This window comes from Heptranchias perlo, chromosome 23 (assembly GCF_035084215.1).
Source record: "Heptranchias perlo isolate sHepPer1 chromosome 23, sHepPer1.hap1, whole genome shotgun sequence".
In the NCBI taxonomy this organism is placed as follows: Eukaryota; Metazoa; Chordata; class Chondrichthyes; order Hexanchiformes; family Hexanchidae; genus Heptranchias; species Heptranchias perlo.
In genome coordinates, this window is record NC_090347.1 from 40,495,857 (window position 1) to 40,520,258 (window position 24,402).

A 24,402-nucleotide genomic window follows, 5' to 3' on the forward strand; every position below is an offset into this window, starting at 1 on the left:
CATATCCCTTGATTCACTTAGTGTCCAAAAATCTATCAATCTCAGTTTTGAATATGCTGAACAGCTGAGCATCCACAGCCCACTGGGGTAGAGAATTCCAAATATTCACAACCCTCTGAGTGAAGAAATTCCTCCTCATCTCAGTCCTAAATGGCCGACCTCTTGTCCTGAGACTATGACCCCTCGTTCTAGACTCTCCAGCCATGGGATACAGCCTCTCAGCATCTACCCTGTCGAGCCCTTTAAGAATTTTATCTGTTTCTACGAGATCACCTCTCATTCTTCTAAACTCCAGTGAATATAGGCCCATTCTACTCAACCTCTCCTCATAGGAAAACCCTCCCATCCCAGGAATCAATCCAGTGAACCTTCGTTGCACCCCCTCTAAAGCAAGCATATCCTTTCTTAGGTAAGGAGACCAAAACTGTACACAATACTCCAGGTGTGGTCTCACCAAAGCCCTGTAAAATTGCAGCAAGACCTTCTTACTCTTATACTCCAATCCCCTCGCAATTTGCTTTCCTAATTGCTTGCTGTATCTGCATGTTAACTTTCTGAGATTTGTGTACAAGGACACCCAAATCCCTATGAATACCAACATTTACTAGTGCCTCACCTTTTAAAAAATATTCTGCTTTTCTATTCTTCCTACCAAAGTGGATAATTCCACATTTCCCCACATTATACTCCATTTGCCACCTTCTCGCCCATTCACTTAACCTGTCTATATCCCTTTGCAGACTCTTTGGGCTCGATTTTCAAATGTCCTCCTCACTACTTACTTTCCCACCTAGCTTTGTATCGTCATCAAACTTGGATACATTAGACTCGGTCCCCTCATCTACGTCATTGATATAGATTGTAAATAGCTGAGGCCCAAGCACCGATCCTTGAGGCACACCACTAGTTATAATCTGCCAACCCGAAAATGACCCGCTTATTCCTACTCTCTGTTTTCTGTCCGTTAACCAATCCTCAATCCATGCTAATATGTTACCCCCAATCCCATGTGCTCTAATCTTGTGTGACAACCTCTTGGTGTGGCACCTTATCGAATGTCTTTTGAAAATCCAAATATACTACATCCACTGGTTCCCCCCTATTTACCCTGTTAGCTACACCCTCAAAAAACTCTAATAGATTTGTCAAACATAATGTCCCTTTCATAAAACCGTGTTGACTCTGCCTAATCATATTATGATTTTCTAAGTGTCCTGTTACAATGTCCTTAATAATAGAATCTAGCATTTTCCCTACTACTGATGTCAAGCTAACTGACCTGTAGCTCCCTGTTTTCTCTCTCTCCCCCTTTCTTGAATAGCGGGGTTACATTTGCTACCTTCCAATCCACGGGGACCGTTCTAGAATCTAGGGAATTCTGGAAAATCAAAACCAATGCATCCACTATCTCTGTAGTCACCTCTTTTAAAACCCTAGGATGTAGGCCATCAGGTCCAGGGGATTTGCTGGCTTTTAGTCCCATTAATTTCTCCAATACTTCTTCTTTACTAATATTAATTGCTTTAAGTTCCTCCCTTTCATTAGACCCTTGGTCCCCCACTATTTCCGGTATGTTTTTTATGTCTTCTACTTTGAAGACAGATACAAAATATTTGTTTAACGTCTCTGCCATTTCCTTATTCCCCATTATAATTACTCCTGTCTCTGCCTCTGAGGGATCCACATTTACTTTCGTTACTCTCTTCCTTCTTACATACTTGTAGAAGCTCTTACAATCTGTTTTTATATTTCTTGCTAGTTTACTCTCATATTCAATTTTCTCCCTCTTTATCAATTTCTTGGTCATCCTTTGCAGATTTCTAAAACCCTCCCAATCCTCAGGCTTACTACTCTTTTTGGCAACATTGTAAGCCTCTTTTACTCTAATACTATCCTTAATTTCTCTAATTAGCCACAGTTGGACCACTTCTCCCTTGGAGCTTTTATTCCTCAAGGGAAAGTATATTCATTGGGAATTATGAATTATTTCTTTAAATGTTCGCCATTGCTTATCTACCATCATATCTTTTAAACTAATTTCCCAATCTACCTTAGCCACCTCGTCCCTTATACCTATGCAATTGGCTTTGTTTAGATTAAAGACCCCTAATTTCAGACTTAACTACATCACTCTCAAACTCAATATGAAATTCTATCATATTATGATCACTCTGTCCCAGAGGATCCTTTACTATAAGATTACTAATTGACCCTGTCTCATTACACAATACTAGATCTAAAATAACCTGTTCCCTAGTTGGTTCCTTGACATATTATTCCAGAAAACTGTCTCAAATGCATTCCATGAACTCGTCCTCCAAACTACTTTTGCCAATTTGGTTTGCCCAGTCTATGAAGATTAAAGTCCCCCATGATTATTGCATTACCCTTTTACAAACTCCACAAATTTCTTGATTTATACTCTGTCCAACACTATAACCACAGTTAGGGGGCTATGAACTACTCCCCACCAGTGTTTTCTGCTCCTTATTATTTCTTAGCTCCACCCAGACTGATTCTACATCCTGATTTTGTGAGCTAAGATCCTTTATGATCAGACATTTCCCTCCCCTCCCCATTTGTCTTCCCCTCCTCCCCTGAATACCCTCAAGCTTGGAGTACAGATCCGCGGGTGCTGGTCGCCTCACCCAAGTGGCCATTTTTTTTACACGTGAGCTCAGACAGTGAGTGTCAGCATATATTCAACCATGGGAGGCATCACTGTCAAGCTCGATCGTGAATCGTCCAGTGTCCACACACGTACATTTTGCAGCTGGAGTCACTGGACAGCAGTCATGAGTGGGGTCGCTGCCTGATTTTCTACTTCCCAAGCACAGGGGGCGCTAAGTCTTAATTGTTGTGGCCCATTTGCTCCTCTGACTGAGATCAGTTTCAGGAACCAAACCTGAGATCTTCTGGTTTGTATGACCTGGACCCTCACCAGGCTCTTGCCCATTAAACCAAGCTTTTTGTTTCGGTAGGTCACACAGGATGTACTATGGAGCCTTGAGGGCCACAAGTAAAGTTTAAATCATTTTCCCATTCATTTTCATATATCTCAAGTTGCTGATATTAAACATGTCTGGTTAAAGATTTATCCATCAATAAAAAAAAAGAAAGACTTGCATTTATATAGCGCTTTCATGACCTCAGAACATCCCAAAGCGCTTTACAACCAATGAAATCCTTTTTGAAGTGTTGTCACTGTTGTAATGTAGGAAATGCGGCAGCCAATTTGCTCACAGCAAGGTCCCACAAACAGCAATGAGATAAATGACCAGATCATCTGTTTTTAGTGATGTAGGTTGAGGGATAAATATTGGCCATTACACCAAGGAGAACTTCCCTGTTCTTCTTCAAAATAGTGCCATGGGATCTTTTACCTCCACCTGAGAGGGCAGACAGGGCCTTGCATTAACATTTCATCCAAAAGACATCACCTCCATCAGCACAACACTCCCTCAGTGTTGTATTGGAGTGTCAGTTAAGTCTCTGGAAGGAGATTTGAACCCACAATCTTCAAACTCAGAGGCAAGAGAGCTGTCACTGAACCACGGCTAAAACCCACTTAACACCACTGAGGCAACAGAAAGCAGCCCTTTCCAAAGCTTAACAAAATTTAAACAAGACAAATCAGCGAGTAAGAGACATAAACGCAAATAGGACTCAGTTGCTGTGCTTCGAGGGCTGGATTTCCAGGGCTCAGTGGCCATGTGCTTGGATACCGCTGCACTAAACCACCTGGAAGTCATAGCAATATCTTGATTGAATGATTCAGGAACTTCTTTCCGGTTCATTCAACCTCTGTTAACTCTGTTGCTTCTTGACAAAAGAAGCTGGGATTGTTCTCCTTGGAGCAGAGAAGGTTAAGGGGAGATTTAACAGAGATGTTCAAAATTATATGGGGTTTTGATAGATTAAATAGGGACAAACTGTTCCTAATGACAGGAGGATCGATAACCAGAGGACACATTTCAGATAATTGGCAAAAGATCCAGGTGGGAGATGAGGAGAATTTTTTTTACGCAGCGAGATGTTATGATCTGGAATGCACTGCCTGAAAGGGCGATGGAAGCAGATTCAACTGTAACTTTCAAAGAGGAATTGGATATACTTGAAAAAAAAAATTGCTGGGCTATGGGGAAAGAACAAGGAGTGTGGGATTAATAGATAACTCGTTCAAAGAGCTGTCACAGGCTGAATGGCCTCGTTCTGTGCAGTAAGATTCTATGAGAGGATCATTCACCTGCCCTAAAACAAAGTAACAAGTCTGCAGCTCAATAAGATGGATGGTTGAGTGACTCTTGTCTGGATTGGTACAATGGTGTGACAATCAATATCCTCACCCTCACTTGTGACTTCCTTCAACTTCACCATCAATGTCCTCACTCTGGTCTTTGGGATTCTCCCCCTACAGGATCATAGAGACACCTCTGTTTTCAGCTGCAAGAGAAAATGATGTCAGCGCCATCAAGAAGCTCCTCGAGTCTCCCACTGTAGACCCTTTTGAAAAAGGTGAGTTTCGGCATTTTATTTTGAAAAAAAGAATGAATGGCTTGGTACTTTCTGTATTATTCGAAGACTGCTCTTTGTATCATCCATTAGTTTTTACAACAGCATTCAGAGGGATCAGTAAATCTAGCACAAGATTGTTACACTCTCATTCAGAAGGGTCGGTAACTCTAGGATTAGAGATTTGAAGAGTTATTTTGCAAGGCTGCTCTCCCATTGTGCCTGCAGCCGTCCAGGCCCTGAGCTCTGGAATTCCTTCCCTAGATCTCTCTACCTCTCTCTCTTCCTTTAAGACACTCCTTAAAACCAACCTCTTTGACCAAGCTTTTGTTCACCTGTCCTAATGTCTCATTCTTGGGCTCGACGTCAATTTTTTTGTCTGATTATGATCCTGTGAAATGCCTTGGGAGGTTTTACTACGTTAAAGGTGCTAAATAAATGCAAGTTATTGTTGTTGTATAGTGGTGAAGGCCTATCTCCACACTGGGAGCAGAGGCTTGTACATTGCTCCTAATATTCCAAATGATCCATTGATGTTATACTGATTTGTTTTAGCTAATAATCAAATGACCTTGAGGTGCATCCTTGTACTTGATGAAACTCATTGAGAATAGCTTTACACTCACTGCGTACTTTCAGTGAATGACTGATAATCACTGATAAACCCGTCTTCGCACTGAGGACACCATCCAACGTGTTGTGTGGCACTACCACCGTGCTAAATGGGATAGATTCAGAACAGATCTAGCAGCTCAAAACTGGGCATCCATGAGGTGCTGTGGGCCATCAGCAGTAGCAGAATTGTATTCCAGCACAATCTGTAACCTCATGGCCCGGCATATTCCTCACTCTACCATTACCAACAAGCCAGGAAATCAACCCTGGTTCAATGAGGAGTGTAGAAGAGCATGCCTGGAGCAGCACCAGGCGTACCTAAAAATGAGGTGCCAACCTGGTGAAGCTACAGCTCAGGACTACATGCATGCTAAACAGCGGAAGCAACATGCTTTAGACAGAGCTAAGCGATTCCACAACCAACGGATCATATCAAAGCTCTGCAGTCCTGCCACATCCAGTCGTGAATGGTGGTGGACAATTAAACAACTAACGGGAGGAGGAGGTTCTGCAAACATCCCCATCCTCAATGATAGCGGAGTCCAGCACGTGAGTGCAAAAGACAAGGCTGAAGCGTTTGCAACCATCTTCAGCCAGAAGTGCCGAGTGGATGATCCATCTCGGCCTCCTCTCGATATCCCCACCATCACAGAAGCCAGTCTTCAACCAATTTGATTCACTCCACGTGATATCAAGAAACGGCTGAGTGCACTGGATAGAGCAAAGGCTATGGGCCCCGACAACATCCCAGCTGTAGTGCTGAAGACTTGTGCTCCAGAACTAGCTGCACCTCTAGCCAAGTTGTTCCAGTACAGCTACAACACTGGCATCTACCCGACAATGTGGAAAATTGCCCAGGTATGTCCTGTTCACAAAAAGCAGGACAAATCCAATCCGGCCAATTACCGCCCCATCAGTCTACTCTCAATCATCAGCAAAGTGACGGAAGGTGTCATCGACAGTGCTATCAAGGAGCACTTACTCACCAATAACCTGCTCACCGATGCTCAGTTTGGGTTCAGCCAGGACCACTTGGCTCCAGACCTCATTACAGCCTTGAACCAAACATGGACAAAAGAGCTGAATTCCAGAGGTGAGGTGAGAGTGACTGCCCTTGACATCAAGGCAGCATTTGACCGAGTGTGGCACCAAGGAGCCCTAGTAAAATTGAAGTCAATGGGAATCAGGGGAAAACTCTCCAGTGGCTGGAGTCATACTTAGCACACAGGAAGATGGTAGTGGTTGTTGGAGGCCAATCATCTCAACCCCAGGGCATTGCTGCAGGAGTTCCTCAGGGCAGTATCCTAGGCCCAACCATCTTCAGCTGCTTCATCAATGACCTTCCCTCCATCATAAGGTCAGAAATGGGAACGTTCGCTGCTGATTGCACAGTGTTCAGTTCCATTCGCAACTCCTCAAATAATGAAGCAGTCCAAGCCCGCATGCAGCAAGACCTGGACAACATCCAGGCTTGGGCTCATAAGTGGCAAGTAACATTCGCGCCAGACAAGTGCCAGGCAATGACCATCTCCAACAAGAGAGAGTCTAACCACCTCCCCTTGACATTCAACGGCATTACCATCGCCGAATCCCCCACCATCAACATCCTGGGGGTCACCATTGACCAGAAACTTAACTGGACCAGCCATATAAATACTGTGACTACAAGAGCAGGTCAGAGGCTGGGTATTCTGCGGTGAGTGACTCACCCCCTGACTCCCCAAAGCCTTTCCACCATCTATAAGGCACAAGTCAGGAGTATGATGGAATAACCTTCACTTGCTTGGATGAGTGCAGCTCCAACAACACTCAAGAAGCTCGACACCATCCAGGACAAAGCAGCTCGCTTGATTGGCACCCCATCCACCACCCTAAACATTCACTCCCTTCACCGGCGCATTGTGGCTGCTGTGTGTACCATCCACAGGATGCACTGCAGCAACTCGCCAAGGCTTCTTCGACAGCACTTCCCAAACCCACGACCTCTACCACCTAGAAGGACAAGAGCAGCAGGCACATGGGAACAACACCACCTGCACGTTCCCCTCCAAGTCACACACCATCTCGACTTGGAAATATATCACTATTCCTTCATCATCGCTGGGTCAAAATCCTGGAACTCCCTTCCTAACAGCACTGTGGGAGAACCTTCACCACACGGACTGCAGCGGTTCAAGAAGGCGGCTCACCACCACCTTCTCAAGGGGAATTAGGGATGGGCAATAAATGCTGGCCTCACCAGCGACGCCCACATCCCATGAACGAATAAAAAAAAACACCTGATGTAGGGGTTAGGAGTGACGCATTGATGGTGATGGGTGATGGGTGATGTTGCTGTGAGGTGATCAATGTTTGAAGTAGGGCAGCCAACTTGGTTGGACGTATTACTGGAGGTTTCATCACATGACCACCAACCTTGAATCACCCTGCCCACTCAAACAGCCTTTTTTACCATCTCCAGTATTTTAATAACCAATAAATGAAAGTGTTGAAAGAAAATTTTAAAAACATAATTATTTATTAATGCCCTTATGATTTTTCTCCTGGATTGCTTGCAATACTGTCCAGGAAATTAATCTTGAATTGCTGAAGACTCCAGGACAATCCTGGAGGGTTGGCAACTGGGGTTTGAAGTGCACTTAAATGAATGAGTTGAAGCAATACTTTGTGTAATTGTAGCTGTATTATTTCCTCATAGGAGTGATGGGCGAGACAGCATTGCACATAGCAGCATTGTACGGTAATTATGAGGTTGCTACAGTGCTCCTCGAAGAAGTGCCAGAGCTCATCAATGTGCCTGCAACCTCTGAGCTGTACGAAGGTAGTATTTACAGTTTCATTCATTTTTCTTGTTCCCTGTTAACCAGGAATGGAATTGGGGGTGAGTGATGCAATGGGGTGGGTGGTGATCAAGGCATTTGGATACTCTCCGTAAACTTCGGCTCATTCAAAACTCTGCTGCCCGTATCCTAACTCGCACCAAGTACTGTTGTCCCATCACCCCTGTGCTCCCTGACCTACATTGGCTCCCGGTCCTGCAACGCCTCAGATATTAAATTCTCATCCTTGTGTTCAAATCCCTCCATGGAGTCGCCCCTCTCTATGTATGTAACCTCCTCCAGCCCTACAATCCTCCAAAAGCTCTGCGTTCCTCCAATTCTGGCCTCTTGTGCATCCCCTATTTTCTGCGCCCCACCATTGATGGCCGTGCCTTCAGCTACCTAGGCCCTAAGCTCTGGAATTCCCTCCCTAAACCTCTCCGCCTCTCTACCTCTCTCTCCTCCATTAAGACACTCCTTAAAACCTGCCTCTTTGACCAAGCTTTTGTTCGCCTGTCCTAATACCTCCTTGTGCGGCTTGGTGTCAGATTTGGTCTGCTAACACTCCTGTAAAGTGCCTTGGGACATTTTACAATGTTAAAGGCGCAATATAAATGCGAGTTGTTCTTCTTGTTGTTGTTGTTGTTGGATAGGTAGTGAGGCATAGAGGGGCGTAGTGATTAAGGTGTAATGATTTAGATATGTGGGATAGTTAGTGATTGAAATGTGCCAGATGTATAGCGATTGAGGTATGGGGGGTTGGGCAGTGAGTGAGGTATGGGGGATGGGTAGTGATTGAGATATAGGGGATGGGTAGTGAGTGAGGTATGGGGGATGGGTAGTGATTGAGATATAGGGGATGGGTAGTGAGTGAGGTATGGGGGATGGGTAGTGAATGGGGTATGGGGGATGGGTAGTGAGTGAGGTATGGGGGATGGGTAGTGAATGAGATATAGGGGATGGGTAGTGATTGAGATATAGGGGATGGGTAGTGAGTGAGGTATGGGGGATGGGTAGTGAATGGGGTATGGGGGATGGGTAGTGAGTGAAGTATGGGGGATGGTAGTGAGTGAATTTTGGGGGATGGGTAGTGCGTGAGGTATGGGGGATGGATAGTGAGTGAGGTATGGGGGATGGGTAGTGATTGAGATATAGGGGATGGGTAGTGAGTGAGGTATGGGGGATGGGTAGTGATTGAGATATAGGGGATGGGTAGTGAGTGAGGTATGGGGGATGGGTAGTGAATGGGGTATGGGGGATGGGTAGTGAGTGAAGTATGGGGGATGGTAGTGAGTGAATTTTGGGGGATGGGTAGTGCGTGAGGTATGGGGGATGGGTAGTGCGTGAGGTATGGGGGATGGATAGTGAGTGAGGTATGGGGGATGGGTAGTGAGTGAGTTGTGGGGGATGGGTGGTGTTTGAGATATGGGGGATGGGTGGTATTTGAGATATGGGGGATGGGTGGTGTTTGAGGTTTGGGGAGATGTTTAGCTATTGATATATTGGGGGGGGAATGGCACTGATTGGCAGGAATTAACTGCGTATATCATTTCATTTGGTAGGGAAAACGGCCCTACACATTGCTGTGGCAAATGAAAAGATTCATTTGGTTAAAGAACTGATAAACCGTGGAGCCAATGTGGCATCATCACGTGCAACTGGGAACTTCTTTCGAAGAAGTGAAACGAATTTCATTTATTACGGTAAGAGTTCATTGAAACTTTTTTCTGAACGTATCTGAGATCATGATCCTTCCCTTTTTTTAACTCAGCTCAATTTCTAATGTGACAGAGAACCTTTGACCCCCATCTCCCCATCAGCTTTTCGGTTTGTGCGAGGTCTTTCGTATAAACAGGAATAGGCCATTTGGCTTCCTCCATCATTTTGTGAGCTATGGCATCCTTATGTCTTCTTGATCCAAATCCCCCACCTTTCTCCGTGTCCCTAATATTCATAACTTCCCAAGTATTTATCCCCTTTTTAAACACCTCTTCAATCTTCTGGGGAGTTTTTTTGGAGGACTTTTACATGGCTTAGTTTGAATTTTAAGACTTTGTCCCCTTGTTCTGGATTTCCCTTCTAAAAAGAAGAGTAATTTCCTGTCAAAACCACTTTTCCCTAATTTTCCCCCATATGGTTGATCATCCCGTACAGTCCAGATACATAAATTTATTTATCTCCATCTCTGCTAACATATCTATGCTTGAATCTCTGTGACTTTGCTTAAAGCAGGAAAGGAGAGATGCTTTTGGGATTTCTCTATCTATTTCTTCCTTTTACAATGTAGAATATTCCATTTGTGCAAGTGCCACACCAGAGATGCCAACAGAAATCATTGCTGCCATTACAGGAGGGTTTGAGTGACACCCAATCACAGAGACTTAACACTTTAACTAACTCTAGGGAGAAACAAACACTGTTCTGACTAGGGTACAAAGGTGTCTAGAGGAAGCATTAATTTGAGACGGGAGATTGGATTGCAGAAGAAATGGGAACCAGACAACCTGGACAGGCTAAACCATTTTGGATCAATATGTTTAGAATTTCATCATGTCTTCTTTTTGTAGCCCCTTCCTTCCCTCGGGTACTGCTCCATGGGTTTGGGACAAGCCATGTCTTTCTAGTTGATCTCATTTGATCTTCACACCACATCCCTCAATGCTCTCTCCAGAAAATCTAGTTGTATCTTGAATGCAAGTTACAAGTTGTTCACTTCAATGCTCTTCCCCGGTAACTTATTCTACAAGTGCATTATACTTTTTGTGTAAAATTAAATTCTGTCCATCTTCCCGCTTTGCTCATAACTTCCTAATTATTAACGCATGTTCCCTGCTACTTGAACCCATCACCATAGTGACCAATTTGGTCAATCTTCTTCATAATCTTGAAAAGTTAGGTCATATCTTTTCCAAAGTCCTTAACCTTTCCTCCTAATTTAAATTCCTAATGCCTGGAATCATCTTTGTTGTTTCTCTCAATCCTTCTCATGTTTGTTTGCCATTAGTTGATATCATCTGCAAACATTGGAAACTTCGCTTATAATATTCTTATGTAAGACATTAAGATATACCAGTGGATCTCCAGCGTTAATTCCCACAGAAAATCACCGACAAAGCGAATTTCCCTCAGAGCATTAGTGATGCTGTAGGTATAGGTATGGAGATCGGGGGGTAATTTTAACCCCCAAGAACAAGTGGGCTGGGGGTGAGTGGATAGTAAAAATTGTTGATTTAATCAGCGGGACCGCAATTCGGTTTCAACATGTCCACTTCCAGGTTTAACCCAGGCACGTTTGGATGCACTCGCGTCCGAAACCTGGAAGTCGCTTCCCCTATTAATGCCGATGGTTGGCTTGTTAAAGGGGCAATGTAGGTAATTTAAACAGTGGAGGTACTTAGTTTTTTGTGGATTCTGAACCTGAAACGAATTTTGCCTTTCCTTACATGGGTTTCCCATGGCTTCTCAAACTTGCCAGTGAAACAGAGGCGAGATTCATGCAGAAATTGATTTGGTCCTTTAAACCTGTGATTGACACATCTCAAGAAAAGCTCAGGGATCGCTGCTGGTGTCTTGGTGCTTTCAGGGAAACATTTGGCTGAGAGTTGTTTGTGTTGGGTCTCTATTCACTCTTCCAGCCATCACTCAATTAAATTAAATAAACTAAAAATAATCCATTGTTAACATCCTGAATCAATGTTGAGTGTGTGCACAAACTTATATTTTTAAGAATGATGACAACATCTGAAATATTGGAATATTCTGCAGTCAAGTTTCTTGAAAGAATCATAACATTTTATAAGAACTTGGCTATTTTGCTACTAAAAATTGTAGAACTCCAAATGTGTTTCCAATTCTCATCCATTCCTTACCTTTGTGTGGTCCATCTCTCCTCTTTTTTCTCTGACTTTCTCTTCATCTTTGGCAATAGGCTTTCCATAAATATTTATTACGAGCTTGGACGCCCACAACCAATTGGATTGTGTATCTTCCCACTCCACTTCCAGTAAATACTTCATCCCTTTCTCTAATTTTCTCCTTCTCTGTCATATCTGCTCTAATAAATCTTTTATTCCACACCAGAGTTCCTGAAAGTCCTTATTTTTCCTCATCTGAGTCTTCCCTCAGCAGTGATTGACAGGCCCTTTGATTGAATCCACCACATTTCCCATATACAGCGGAATATAACGTTATGGTTTTCATCTTTTGAAGCTAATGCTAGTGCTGGTGCTGTTAGGAAGTTCAAAAAATGAATGTTACTTATATTGCACTCTCCTTCTCCACCTCACCTTCTTCTTTCCCTCTCCCCTCCTCCTGCTCCCTCTCTATTCCTCCCCTTCTCTTCCATTTTCCCTCTCTCCGCTCCCTTACCATCCTCTTCTCCCCTCATCTCTCCTTCACCCCATCCCTCTCCTGTCCTCACCCTTTATCCACCCTCTCTCCCCTCCCAATTCCTCCCTCTCGCTGCCTCTCCCTTCTCTACCCTTCCTCTCCCCCTCACTCAGTCGGCCTTCACTGTTCTCACCCTCTCCCTTTCTCTTACCCCTCCCCTCCCCTCCCTGTTTTGGTTCAAATACCTCCCTGGTTGATGTGAAAAGTTGTATTGGTTTTGACTCCCATGTGCCAGGGGAGATCAACTAGCGAGAACTCCAACCAATGGAAAGAAATCTCTCCCCTGCAACACCACCATTGCATCACTTTCTACATCCCCCGGTAGAATAATAAACATTGCCCCCACTCAACTGAGCTACAAAATAAAAATCAAAACCCACCCACTTAGCAAAGATTGGGAACCAAGCCGGTATATATCCAGAAACATCCCCCCAAAAAATGACCATAAGGCCAAATGCATCCCCACAGCATATGACCACAAACACATCGCAGAAATTCCAGGTTGGGACAACAAACCACCTCCTCCCCATCACTGGGCAGAAATTCAGGCATAGGATCACAAACTCTCATTGACCCCGAACCACCCCATCTCAGAAATTGCTGGTTTGGATATTAAATCAGCATTCACATCGAGACCCTCCCACCCTCCATGCCCAGTTGTCAAGACCACCCCATGATCGAGACTCCCCCCACCCCCATGGCCGCCTATGGCATCAGACCCCACCCTCCCATGTCCTCCACAACCTATGACCTCTCCCTCCCTCCCTCCTCTCCGATTCCTGGCTACTTTCCCTCCCAACAGCCAGCCAGTCTGTCGGTCTGTCAGTCTGGCTGGCTGTCACGTGAGGAACCCGGAAATGAAATCAATTGCCTTCAATTGAGTTGCCATCGCAGAATCTATCACGATCACTTGACTTCCGGGTTACCCACGCGATAATCTACCCACCCACTCAGTCCCGGCTCCAAGTAATATTCATGCCCCTGCATCTAGTGATAGAGGCGCGCAGTTTCATGTGTAAGGGGAGGCGGTGGGAACGGCCCGCAGAGTCCATCTCTCAACAGAGAAACCACTTGACAGGATGTCAGAAACTGTCAGGAAAGTTTGAGAGCAGGTAATCGTGGCAGGAAATATGTTTTAAAAGGCATTCAGAGGGAGCAGGAAGCCTTAAGGGGGGGAACGGGTTGTGTGATGCGGGAGGAGTGGCAGGCACAGCCAGCAGAATCGATCCCTCAAAGAGAATATCACTCAGAAAAGTTTCATGAATCTTTTACGTAAACATAGAAAAGGGGAGATGAAAATGGTGAGTGGTTGCTCCGAACTTACTTTTATTTGGGAGGAAGGTTAGGGATGCTGGAGCTGTGAATAGTGATGAAGACTGCAGACTCTGGAGCTTATGAAGGTAGAAGCAAGCATGTAGCTGCAGGATTGACTGTGTGTCACAATGACAATGCCCAAAGCAGTATTTTGCTTTTATTGTATGAAGAGACTGCCCTTTTTGTGGGGAACACAGGGAACAGGCAAGGCCAAGAAAAAAACCATTCCACAAAACTGAAGCTCATCCTTCTGGTACCCTACCTCTCCCAGCCTGTTTTTGCCTCCCCTTTTCTGTTGATTATTCCAAACTTTTCTCATCCTTTGAATGAATAATTTCTTACTTTTCATCAATTTTAATTTATTACCAGTCTAGCTATTCTGGGTTCACTTTATCCTTATCGTTACCAAATGTGTTCAAAATGTAGCCGGGTACTAGACTGGGACAGTTAGAGTATGAGCGGGATGGGCATTGATGGGCCAAATGACCTATTCTTACCCTTGATTATTCTTGTATTGGTGATTGTCAAGGAGACTGTCTTGGTCATGCACATTCTGCTTCCTTTGCATTGAGTCAGTTTATTTGTCTCCAATTAGTCCTTTTGAGTCGTTGTCTCTTTGTTTCAGGCGAGCACGTGCTGTCTTTCGCTGCTTGTGTAGGGAATGAAGAGATCGTCCGGTTCCTGATTGAAAGTGGAGCAGACATTAAAGCACAGGATTACCTGGGTAAAATGTAGAAATGGAAAGTGTGATGTACTATTGACTTAGAACTCAAGGTGTAGACTGGCGAACTTTCATTGTCGAGCCTAACCACTGGCATGCCTGATACCCTGATCTACCAGCCTCAGTGATAGGAACATAGGAACAGGAGGAGGCCATTCAGCCCCTTGAGCCTGTTCCACCATTCAATTAGACCATGGCTGATCTGTATCTTAACTCCATCTACTTGCCTTGGTTCCATAACCCTTAATACTCTTGCCTAACAAAATTCCATCAATCTCAGTTTTGAAATTTCCAATTGACTTAGCTTCTACAGCTTTTTGTGGGAGAGAGTTCCAGATTTCCACTACCTTTTGTGCGAAGAAGTGCTTCCTGACATCACTCTCGAACGGCCTAGCTCTAATTTTAAAGTTATGTCCCTTTGTTCTGGACTTCCCACCAGAGGAAATAGTTTCTTTCTATTTACCTTATCATATCCTTTAATCATCTTAAATACCTCAATTAGATCACCCTTAATCTTCTATACTCAAGGGAATACAAGCCTAGTCTATGCAACCTGTCCTCATAATTTAACCCTTTTAACCCCGGTAGCATTCTGGTGAATCTGTGCTGCACCCCCTCCAAGGCCAATATATCCTTCCTGAGGTGCGGTGCCCAGAACTGAACCCAGATGATGAGTTCATCAGGCTCATAGGAGATCACAAAGCTGAATGCTTCTAAAGCATTAAGATTTTTGGGGGGGGAGTGACTCACACAGAATACTATCCTACCAAGTGACCTTTTACCACTGAGCCAGTGTTCAGACATAGACCTGAGAGAAGGGCTGACGGCCTCCTCTGTTGTAGTGGACTGGATGGTGCAGTGGGTTAGAACTATTCACTTCTAGAAATCCTTTTATTGAACACAACACTCAGATTCTTGACGTATTGAGTCTTTTCTGATGGGTCTATTTCAGGTAACACTGTTCTGCATCACCTGGCTCTGCAGGCCCAGAGTAACACGGCACAGATGTACGATTTCATCCTGTCCCTCGATCCAGAGAATGGAATTCCAGCAGAAACTATCACAAACAATGATGGACTGACTCCCTTCAAACTTGCTGCCTTTGAAGGAAATGTGCAGGTGAGAGAATCTTTAGTATTTTACCGATCTCACATATTCATGAAAGGGTGAGGCATCACCACTGGGAGGATCAGACCTCGCACATACTGATACAGAGTAGATATGCAAGAGATCAGAAAAGAACAGAGGACCCCACAATCTGCTTAATATTGAACAGAAAATAAATCCCAACCACCACACAACTCAAACAATATACAGTATCCAGATGCAAACCAACACACAGCTACTCTGCACTGTCCAGACAATATACGGTACCCAAATACAGACCAGCACACAGCTACTCTGCACTATCCAGACAATATACGGTACCCAAATACAGACCAACACACAGCTACTCTGCACTATCCAGACAATATACAGTACCCAAACAAAGTCCAACACAGAGTTACTCTGCACTATCCAGACAATATACAGTACCCAAACACAGGCCAACACAGAGTTACTCTGCACTACCCAGACAATATACAGTACCCAAACAAAGTCCAACACACATCTACTCTGCACTGTCCAGACAATATACAGTACCCAAGAGTTGACCAACACAGAACTGCTTTTCACTATCTAGACTATATAGTGTCTAAACTTCAACTGACACAGAACCCCCCTCACCCTATGCAGACAAGATATAGTGCAACAAACTCAATTTATTGCTCCTGGGGAATATATGATCTGTAAATGCCAAAAAAAAATCACAACCCCACCGTGCCAGTGTAATATTTTGATATCTGCTTTGTTTACCTTTTACAGATCACTATTTATTTGATGTGTTGAGAAGTTAGTTTAATCCTGCAGTTTATGAACTTCAATATGTAACAGAGAAAGGATCCAAAGGAGAGATGGTTATTAGTACATACTATCGACTGATTTTGCGGGATTAATTTCATCTTGCTCTCCATTAATTATCAGAGACTCACACTCAAATCACACCCTTTAGACCGTCAAAGATTTAGATGAATAATCAACACAGGCTACACAAGGGAAAGCAGATGCCACCACTAAACCGTTTGAAACAATGGGGTTGATTTTGATCTGTGGCATACCTCAGGTGGGCACTGGGCAGCCCAATGATGTTGGCAGAAGGCTCGATCCATTGTGTAGCCGGGCCACGTTTCAATGTGATTGGTGAGCTGCCAGCGCTAATCCAGCAGGCCAGAGACTGAAATGGGCCTGTGGCAGCACGTTAAAGGGGAGGGTTGAAAAGATCGGCAGGGGTCAACAGAGCAATGGATTGAAGTGGCAGGGAAATGTAAAGAGCGCACCAAGCAGCAAGGAGTTGAACTTAAGGCAGCCTTTAAGGCTTAAACCGAAAAGTCATTGCCAGCTTTACCCGACGGCAGCTTATGGTCCCTTTAAGTATGGCTGCAAATGGCTGCCTTTCGACCAGTACCACCCAGGGTTTGTGGGTGGGTTGAGGAAACAGTGGCGGCAGTGCTGGTTGACAGCAAAATGGTGTTTGGGCCCGAACAACGTCACAAGGCCTTCATTTCGATATATTGATTAAGCTCCTGACAGTATTGGGCGGGGCTGCCGGCTGCCTAAATCGAGGACCGCCCTAAGATGGGAATTTGCGGGCCTCCGGTGGTGAGTCGCCGATTTCTTGTTGACTATTTGCATCTACCAATCGCCCCATTCATGCCAAAAGAGTTGGGCCAGTAGGCAGATGAAAATTAGCTCAGAGGGAATAAGTGTTTGAGAAAGAGAGGATTTCAAGATACTGCAAGATACGAAGGGGATTGACAAAGTCGATCCCAGTAAATTGGTCACAATGGCAACAGGCTGGAATACTCGGGAACACAATTTAAAATTAAGAAGTTAGAAGCAAGAAAGTTATTCAGGAAAATCTTTTTCATCCAAATGAATTACGAGAGAATCATAGAATCATGCAGCAGAGAAGGAGGCCATTCGGCCCATCGTGCCTGTGCTGGCTTTTTGAAAGAGCTATCCAATTACTCCCATTCTCCTGCTCTTTCCCCATATCCCTGAAATTTTTTCCCCTTCATGTATTTATCCAATTCCCTTTTGAAAGGTACTCAAGTGACCAATATCAATGGGGTTCAATAGGTAATGAGATGCATATCTGGAATCAGAAGGGATTAAGGAATGTAAGGCTGTTGGTAATTTTAGCAGATAAATGTTAAGGTGTTTGTATGCCATTCTTAATTCCTCCAGCTAAGATAGTGGAAAGAGGAATATCATATCCAGTGATGGGATAAGAATTTTGTTCCTGCTCTCCCGGCAAACTCCAGGAGCGCAGATCATGAAACTCTGTAACCCTAGCCCATTCTATTCTGAACAGCAGCAGCTGCATCATCATCATCAACAACAAAACAACAACTGCCTTTTAATGTAGTAAAACATCCCAAAGCATATTGCACAGGAAATGAATGCTGAGCCAAAGAACGAGATATTAGGAGCTTGGTTAAAGAGGTGGGTTTTAAGGAGGATCTTAAAGGAGGAGAGTGAGGCGGATAGGGTTTAGGGAGGGAATTCCAAAGCTTGGGGCCTAGACAGTTGTGAATGGTGTGGCGAAGGGTGGGTGGAGGGGAAAATGCTCAAGTGGTCAGAGTTGGAGGGATGGAGAGTTCTGGTAGGAATTGTTCTGGAAGAATTGGAGGAACGCAGAGATCTTGGAGAGTTGTAGGGCTGGAGAGGTTACAGAGATAGAGTGGGGTAAGGCCATGGAGGGATTTGCACATGAGGATGAGAAATTGAAATTTAGGCGTTGGGGGACTTGGAGCAAATGTCAGCTGAGACGGGGTGATGGGTGAGCAGGACTTGTTGCGGGACAGGATATGGGCAGCAGTGTTTTGGATGAACTGAAGTTTACAAAGGGTGGAGAATAGGAGGCTGATTGTAAGGCTGAAAAGGGGGTGTTGGCCGATCGTGGAGAGGGAGGATCGGGATCGCGGGTTTGGACCGGGGTGGGGGGGGGGGGGGGGCGGACGATCACGGCAGCGAAGAGAGGTTGCGATTAGCAGAAGGTTTGCTTGAGGGGTCGGGGGAAGCACTCCTGCTCCTCCTGACTCACAAGCAGTGCTGGAAAAGCACTTACCTGCTGGATCCAGCTGCTCTCATCTCCATTTTGCGGCTGGGGTTTGGCTGCTGACGGCCAGCATTAGATGGCAACCTGGTGCCATAAAAATGACAGCAGGCACATACGCAGCAGTTTGAGGTCGCATTTCGTGATTTTTAATTTTTAATTTTTACCCTCCCTGACCCTGTCCTGCACGTTGTGGGGGTGTTAATATGAACCCCCATGTCTTTGGATGATGTTGTCAAGGTGCATCATGTAGATAAGGAAGAGGAGGAGGCCAAGGATAGATCCTTGGGGGACTCCAGAGATAACAGTGCGAGGGCAGGTCGAGAAGATATTGATAAAAATGCTCTGGCTATTACTGGCTAGACAAGAGTGAAAACAAGCAAAGGCAATTCCACTGAGCTGGAGAACGAAGGAGAGATGTTGGAGGAGGATGGCGTGGTCAACCGTGCCAAAGGCTGCAACGAGGTTGAGGAAGATGAAGAGGGATACTGCATCACAGTCACAGTCACAGATGTTGTCTGTGATATTGATTAGGGTCATTTCAGTGGTGTGGTAGGGGCTGAAACCTGGTTGGAGAGATTCAAACCTGGATTTGTGGGAAAGATGGGTACGGATTTGGGAGACGACAACACATTCAAGGACTTTGGATAGGAAAGGGAGGCTGGAGGCGATAGTTTGGAGGGACAGAAGGATGGAGGGTGGGGTTTTTGAGGAGGGAATGATGATTGCAGTTTTGAAAGGGAGGAGGACAGTACCTGAGGAGAGAGAATCATTAATGCAGATTAGTAGGAATGGGGTCAAAGGAGCAGGAAGTGGACCTCGTGGACTAGATGAACTCAAGTAGGTCAAGAGGGAAGAAAGGAAAGAAACTTGTGAAAGATGCAGGATCAGATTTAGTGTAGGGGGAAGGCTGGGGGAGATTTGGCTTGGTGGGCAAGGGGAAGGAGGGGAAGCTGCAGAGGCAGCTAAATGGATGGTTTCAATCTTAGTGACAAAGAAATCCTTGAGCTCCTCACACTTCTTGTTTGCGGTGAGGGTGGAGGGGGCAGGGGAGAGGGGTTTAAGAAGATGGCTGGTAGTGGAGAAAAAAAGCTGGGAATGGTTTTGGTAGATGAAAGTGAGGCCTGATAATGCTTGATGTGGTCCAGCCATATGTGATGATGGATTGCTAAACCAACTGTACACCACATATGCTCAAGCCCCTTTGACTTGAGAGAGTGAAAATGGGGGCCATACTAGATGGATAGCCAGGATGGGGGAGAGTAAAGGTTTTACTGCGGAAAGGACATCAAAGGTGGAGGTGAGGGAGTGATTGAGCAGATCGACATCTGTAGTAGCGTAATGAATGCAGGGACAAAGGCGAGGCAATTGGGAGTTTGAAAGTGGAATAGTAAGTGAACTGTAAGTTTTCGAGGGTGGACACAGAAGTAAGTGGGGTTGGAAGGGGGGTAGGGGATGTGGGTGGTGAGGATACCAGGAAATAGTCAGAGATGGCCTTATTTGTGATCGAGTAGAGAGGCCATTTAAGATGGTAACATTGAGGGAGTGGCCGTGAATATGGGTAGGGGAGTTTACATGGAGGGAGAGGTTTAGGGAGTGCAGGAAGTTAATGAAATCAGAGGAGAGGGTGCAAGGGGAGTTGAGATGGAGATTGAAATCACCAAGAATGAGGAGTCGCTGAGCATAGAGACAGGGTAGGAGGGAGGATATCTTGATGTCAAACTTGGGGTGGGGCTTAGTGGGGGGACACTGGAGAACGTAGGTTTTAAAGGAGGAAAAGGTACCCACTAAAATGAACGGACTGCATTCATGGGCTGATGGTGCACGGTTTCACAGGATGCATTCTTGCAAACGTCAGGAGCTCAGAAATGGAATTTGTCACCAGCAGGAATTTTGAGCCCATGCTGAGAAGATGGATTAGTGGGGTAGATCTATTCAAAACAGGTTGAGCCTAATGGCCTATCCGGGATCCTAAAAATTCGTGTACTCTGATATAAATCCAACAGCTGTCCTCAAAATTCACTCCCAGCCACTAAAGATTGATCACAGAAGCATTGGGGAAGTAGGGAAATGCAGCAGCTAATTTGCGCAGAGCAAGGCCCCATAAACAACACTAAGATCATAAAAAATGCTACGTAAGGTTCATTTTTTCATTGACCCTGCGAAATCTACTCTATCATGGATTCTGTCCAACTCTCAATCTCATGAGGGAAAGTGCTGAGTGAAGAACCTGTAATCTGCAAAACTCTTGAATGTTCACCCATCTTCACATCTCCACATCTCCACGACTCATCCCTGGCTTGCTGCCCTCTATAGACACTATCCCTTGATCCAGCAACACATCTTTTCCTGTGGAGTAGATGGCCATCTGTACTTACTCTCATAACATACAGTCCCAAACCCAATTACACATGACATAAAATGGCTGTAGCTAATACGTTGGATTTATCTTATATTTTTGCAGCTGTTTCAACATTTGATGAAAAAGAGAAAACAACACATTCAGTGGTTTTTCAAATCTATCTCCACCACCTTCTACGACCTCTCTGGGATCGACTCCTGGGATGACGACCACTCTGTCCTTGATCTGGTTGTGTGCAGCAATGAGACTGAGGTGAGTCAAGGAGTTCTGGACATGAAACATACTCTGAAGGTTGCTGAGTAAAAGTTAAATGCTGAGTATCTCTGCTTCGCTCTGTTTTGCAGGCCTTGAAAATTTTCGACCTCCCTGCGATCAAAGCACTGATCCACTTCAAGTGGAACAAATATGGAAAATATTATTTCCGAACCCTCGCCGCCTTCTACTTCATTTACATCATCATATTCACCTCCTGCTGCATCTTTCGACCTCTTGTACCAAGGCGTGACAATGTCACAGACCCTAGAGACACACAGATTTTGGAAGAGGCGCCATTAAACGTTAGTACCATAACCATGTGCCAATGATGGAGTCGTACCAGCTACTATGGTTGTTTGGACCTGGGGTAATTCCTGGGTTTGCAGTCCCAGTAGGGGGCCTCATCCACTGTATCAGAAAACAGGGTGTGTGCTGCCCACGAGTTGCATCCATAAATGAACGAGGCTATCCGCTGGGACTGCAAACCCCGGAAATTACCCGTTGAATGTCATATTTCTCAAGTGCTATCTTTTCTCAAGTGGAAATCGAATTAAAAGGACAGTGTAGTGCAGTTTGGGTGACCCTTTCTATCACGTCTGGCACCTGGATTTGAAGGTCAGCCACTGTTTGTCCACCAATGGTGCGTCAGCTGGCCATCTCCGCCCTGGAGAGGACACACAGAGCAATGGGAGCACCCTCAGTATCTCCAGGCTAGATTGGGTGATTCATATGGACCACCTTCCTCAGGGGGCAGGGGAGGGGAGAGGAGTGTGTCCCTGGTGGGACTTGTTTTTATTAACTCCAAAAGAGTTAAGAGAATAATCACAAAATTGATGCAAATTATTAGGTCAATGTACCATAGCAATGTTTAGCAGGCCAAACTAGCATGATAGCAACAAGCAGCATGGTCTCAAGTAGAAACTAGCACAGTGCCCTTGCAATTGGAAAAGCATTGGTGGGGTAGTCATCTTTTTTTTTCGTTCATGGGATGTGGGCATCACTGGCGAGGCCGGCATTTGTTGCCCATCCCTAATTGTCCTTGAGAAGGTGGTGGTGAGCCACCTTCTTGAACCACTGCAGTCCGTGAGGTGAAGGTTCTCCCACAGTGCTCTTAGGAAGGGAGTTCCAGGATTTTGACCCAGCAACGATATATGGCGATATATTTCCAAGTCGGGATGGTGTGTGACTTGGAGGGGAATGTGCAGGTGGTATTGTTCCCATGTGCCTGCTGCTCTTGTTCATCTAGGTGGTAGGGGTTGCGGGTTTGGGAGGTGCTGTCGAAGAAGCCTTGGCGAGTTGCTGCAGTGCATCGGTGCGCCGGTGGTGAAGGGAGTGAATGTTTAGGGTGGTGGATGGGGTGCGAATCAAGCAGGCTGCTTTGTCCTGGATGGTGTCGAGCTTCTTGAGTGTTGTTGGAGCTGCACTCATCCAGGCAAGTGGAAAGTATTCAATCACACTCCTGACTTGTGCCTTGTAGATGGTGGAAAGGCTTTGGGGAGTCAGGAGGTGAGGCACTCGCCGCAGAATACCCAGCCTCTGACCTGCTCTCGTAGCCACAGTATTTATGTGGCTGGTCCAGTTAAGTTTCTGGTCAATGGTGACCCCCAGGATGTTGATGGTGGGGGATTCGGCGATGGTAATGCCATTGAATGTTAAGGGGAGGTGGTTAGACTCTCTCTTGTTAGAGATGGTCATTGCCTGGCACTTGTCTGACGCGAATGTTACTTGCCACTTATGAGCCCAAGCCTGGAGGTTGTCCAGGTCTTGCTGCATGCGGGCTCGGACTACTTCATTATTTGAGGGGTTGCGAATGGAGCTGAACGCTGTGCAATCATCAGCGAACTTCCCCATTTCTGACCTTATGATGGAGGGAAGGTCATTGATGAAGCAGCTGAAGATGGTTGGGCCTAGGACACTGTCCTGAGGAACTCTTGAAGCAATATCCTGGGGCTGAGATGATTGGCCTCCAACAACCACTACCATCTTCCTTTGTGCTAGGTACGACTCCAGCCACTGGAGAGTTTTCCCCCTGATTCCCATTGACTTAAATTTAACTAGGGCTCCTTGGTGCCACACTCGGTCAAATGCTGCCTTGATGTCAAAGGCAGTCACTCTCACCTCACCTCTGGAATTCAGCTCTTTTGACCATGTTTGGACCAAGGCTGTAATGAGGTCTGGAGCCAATTGGTCCTGGCGGAACCCAAACTGAGCATTGGTGAGCAGGTTATTGGTGAGTAAGTGCTGCTTGATAGCACTGTCAACGACACCTTCCATCACTTTGCTGATGATTGAGAGTAAACTGATGGGGAGGTAATTGGCCAGATTGGATTTGTCCTGCTTTTTGTGGACAGGACATACCTGGGCAATTTTCCACATTGTCGGGTAGATGCCAGTGTTGTAGCTGTACTGGAACAGCTTGGCTAGAGGTGCAGCTAGTTCTGGAGCACAAGTCTTCAGCACTACAGCCGGGATGTTGTCAGGGCCCATAGCCTTTGCTGTATCCAGTGCACTCAGCCGTTTCTTGATATCTCACCCGCAATGTACCTGACCTAGGCATGTTTGATGGGATAGTGTAGAGGGAGCTTTACTCTGTATATAACATGTGCTGTACCTGCCCTGGGAGTGTTTGATGGACAGTGTGGGGATGAGTCTTTACTACACTATGAGCTGGCCATTTCACTAGTGTGAACAGAAACCACTAAATGATACAATTAAAAATCGCAATGTTTTGCCACCAGGAGACCTGGAATCATGTACCTCATGTATTTAGAGTGTATTCAGGCACTGACATAGGGGGAGAAAGAGAAATCCGCCAGGATGAGCAAAGTGAATGGAAGGTTAGAACGCTGTTGTCATACAAATACTTAACGTGCTTGTACAAAATTCCTTTTTGCGCTGTTTTTAAAGAGGTGTTAGCCTTTTTTTCGAAGGATATGCAGATAGGGTTAGATGAAGTAGGGTGGGAGGAGGCTCGGCATGGACCTGTTAGGCCAAATGGCCTGTTTCTGTGCTGTAAATTCTATGAAATCCTATGTTTAGCGCAGAGTGTGTGGCTGCGGTTCTGCCTTGCCTGTCCGCGATTTCGCCTCCATCTCCCGCGGACCGTCCAGCGCCAGCGGTGGAAAAAGTTTCTATGACTGCGACCAATAGTCTGAAGGAAGAGCCTTCATTTGTACCGCACCTTTCATCTTCTCAGGCTGACCGAAAGCGCTTTGCCGCCAGTGAATTACTTTTGAAGTGCAGTCAATGTTGTTAT

General features: G+C 45.4%; 1 protein-coding gene across 1 annotated transcript in view; it reads left to right on the forward strand.

The window, feature by feature from the left end:
• LOC137341414 (transient receptor potential cation channel subfamily V member 5-like) overlaps positions 1-24,402 on the forward strand; it is a 65,962-nt gene that overhangs the window by 8,085 nt on the left and 33,475 nt on the right. The window contains exons 2-8 of the mRNA XM_068004526.1: positions 4,418-4,515; positions 7,826-7,948; positions 9,509-9,649; positions 14,275-14,373; positions 15,323-15,489; positions 20,994-21,143; positions 21,236-21,448. Coding sequence (XP_067860627.1) covers positions 4,418-4,515; positions 7,826-7,948; positions 9,509-9,649; positions 14,275-14,373; positions 15,323-15,489; positions 20,994-21,143; positions 21,236-21,448 — 991 coding nt within the window. The remainder of the gene's footprint in view (positions 1-4,417; positions 4,516-7,825; positions 7,949-9,508; positions 9,650-14,274; positions 14,374-15,322; positions 15,490-20,993; positions 21,144-21,235; positions 21,449-24,402) is intronic.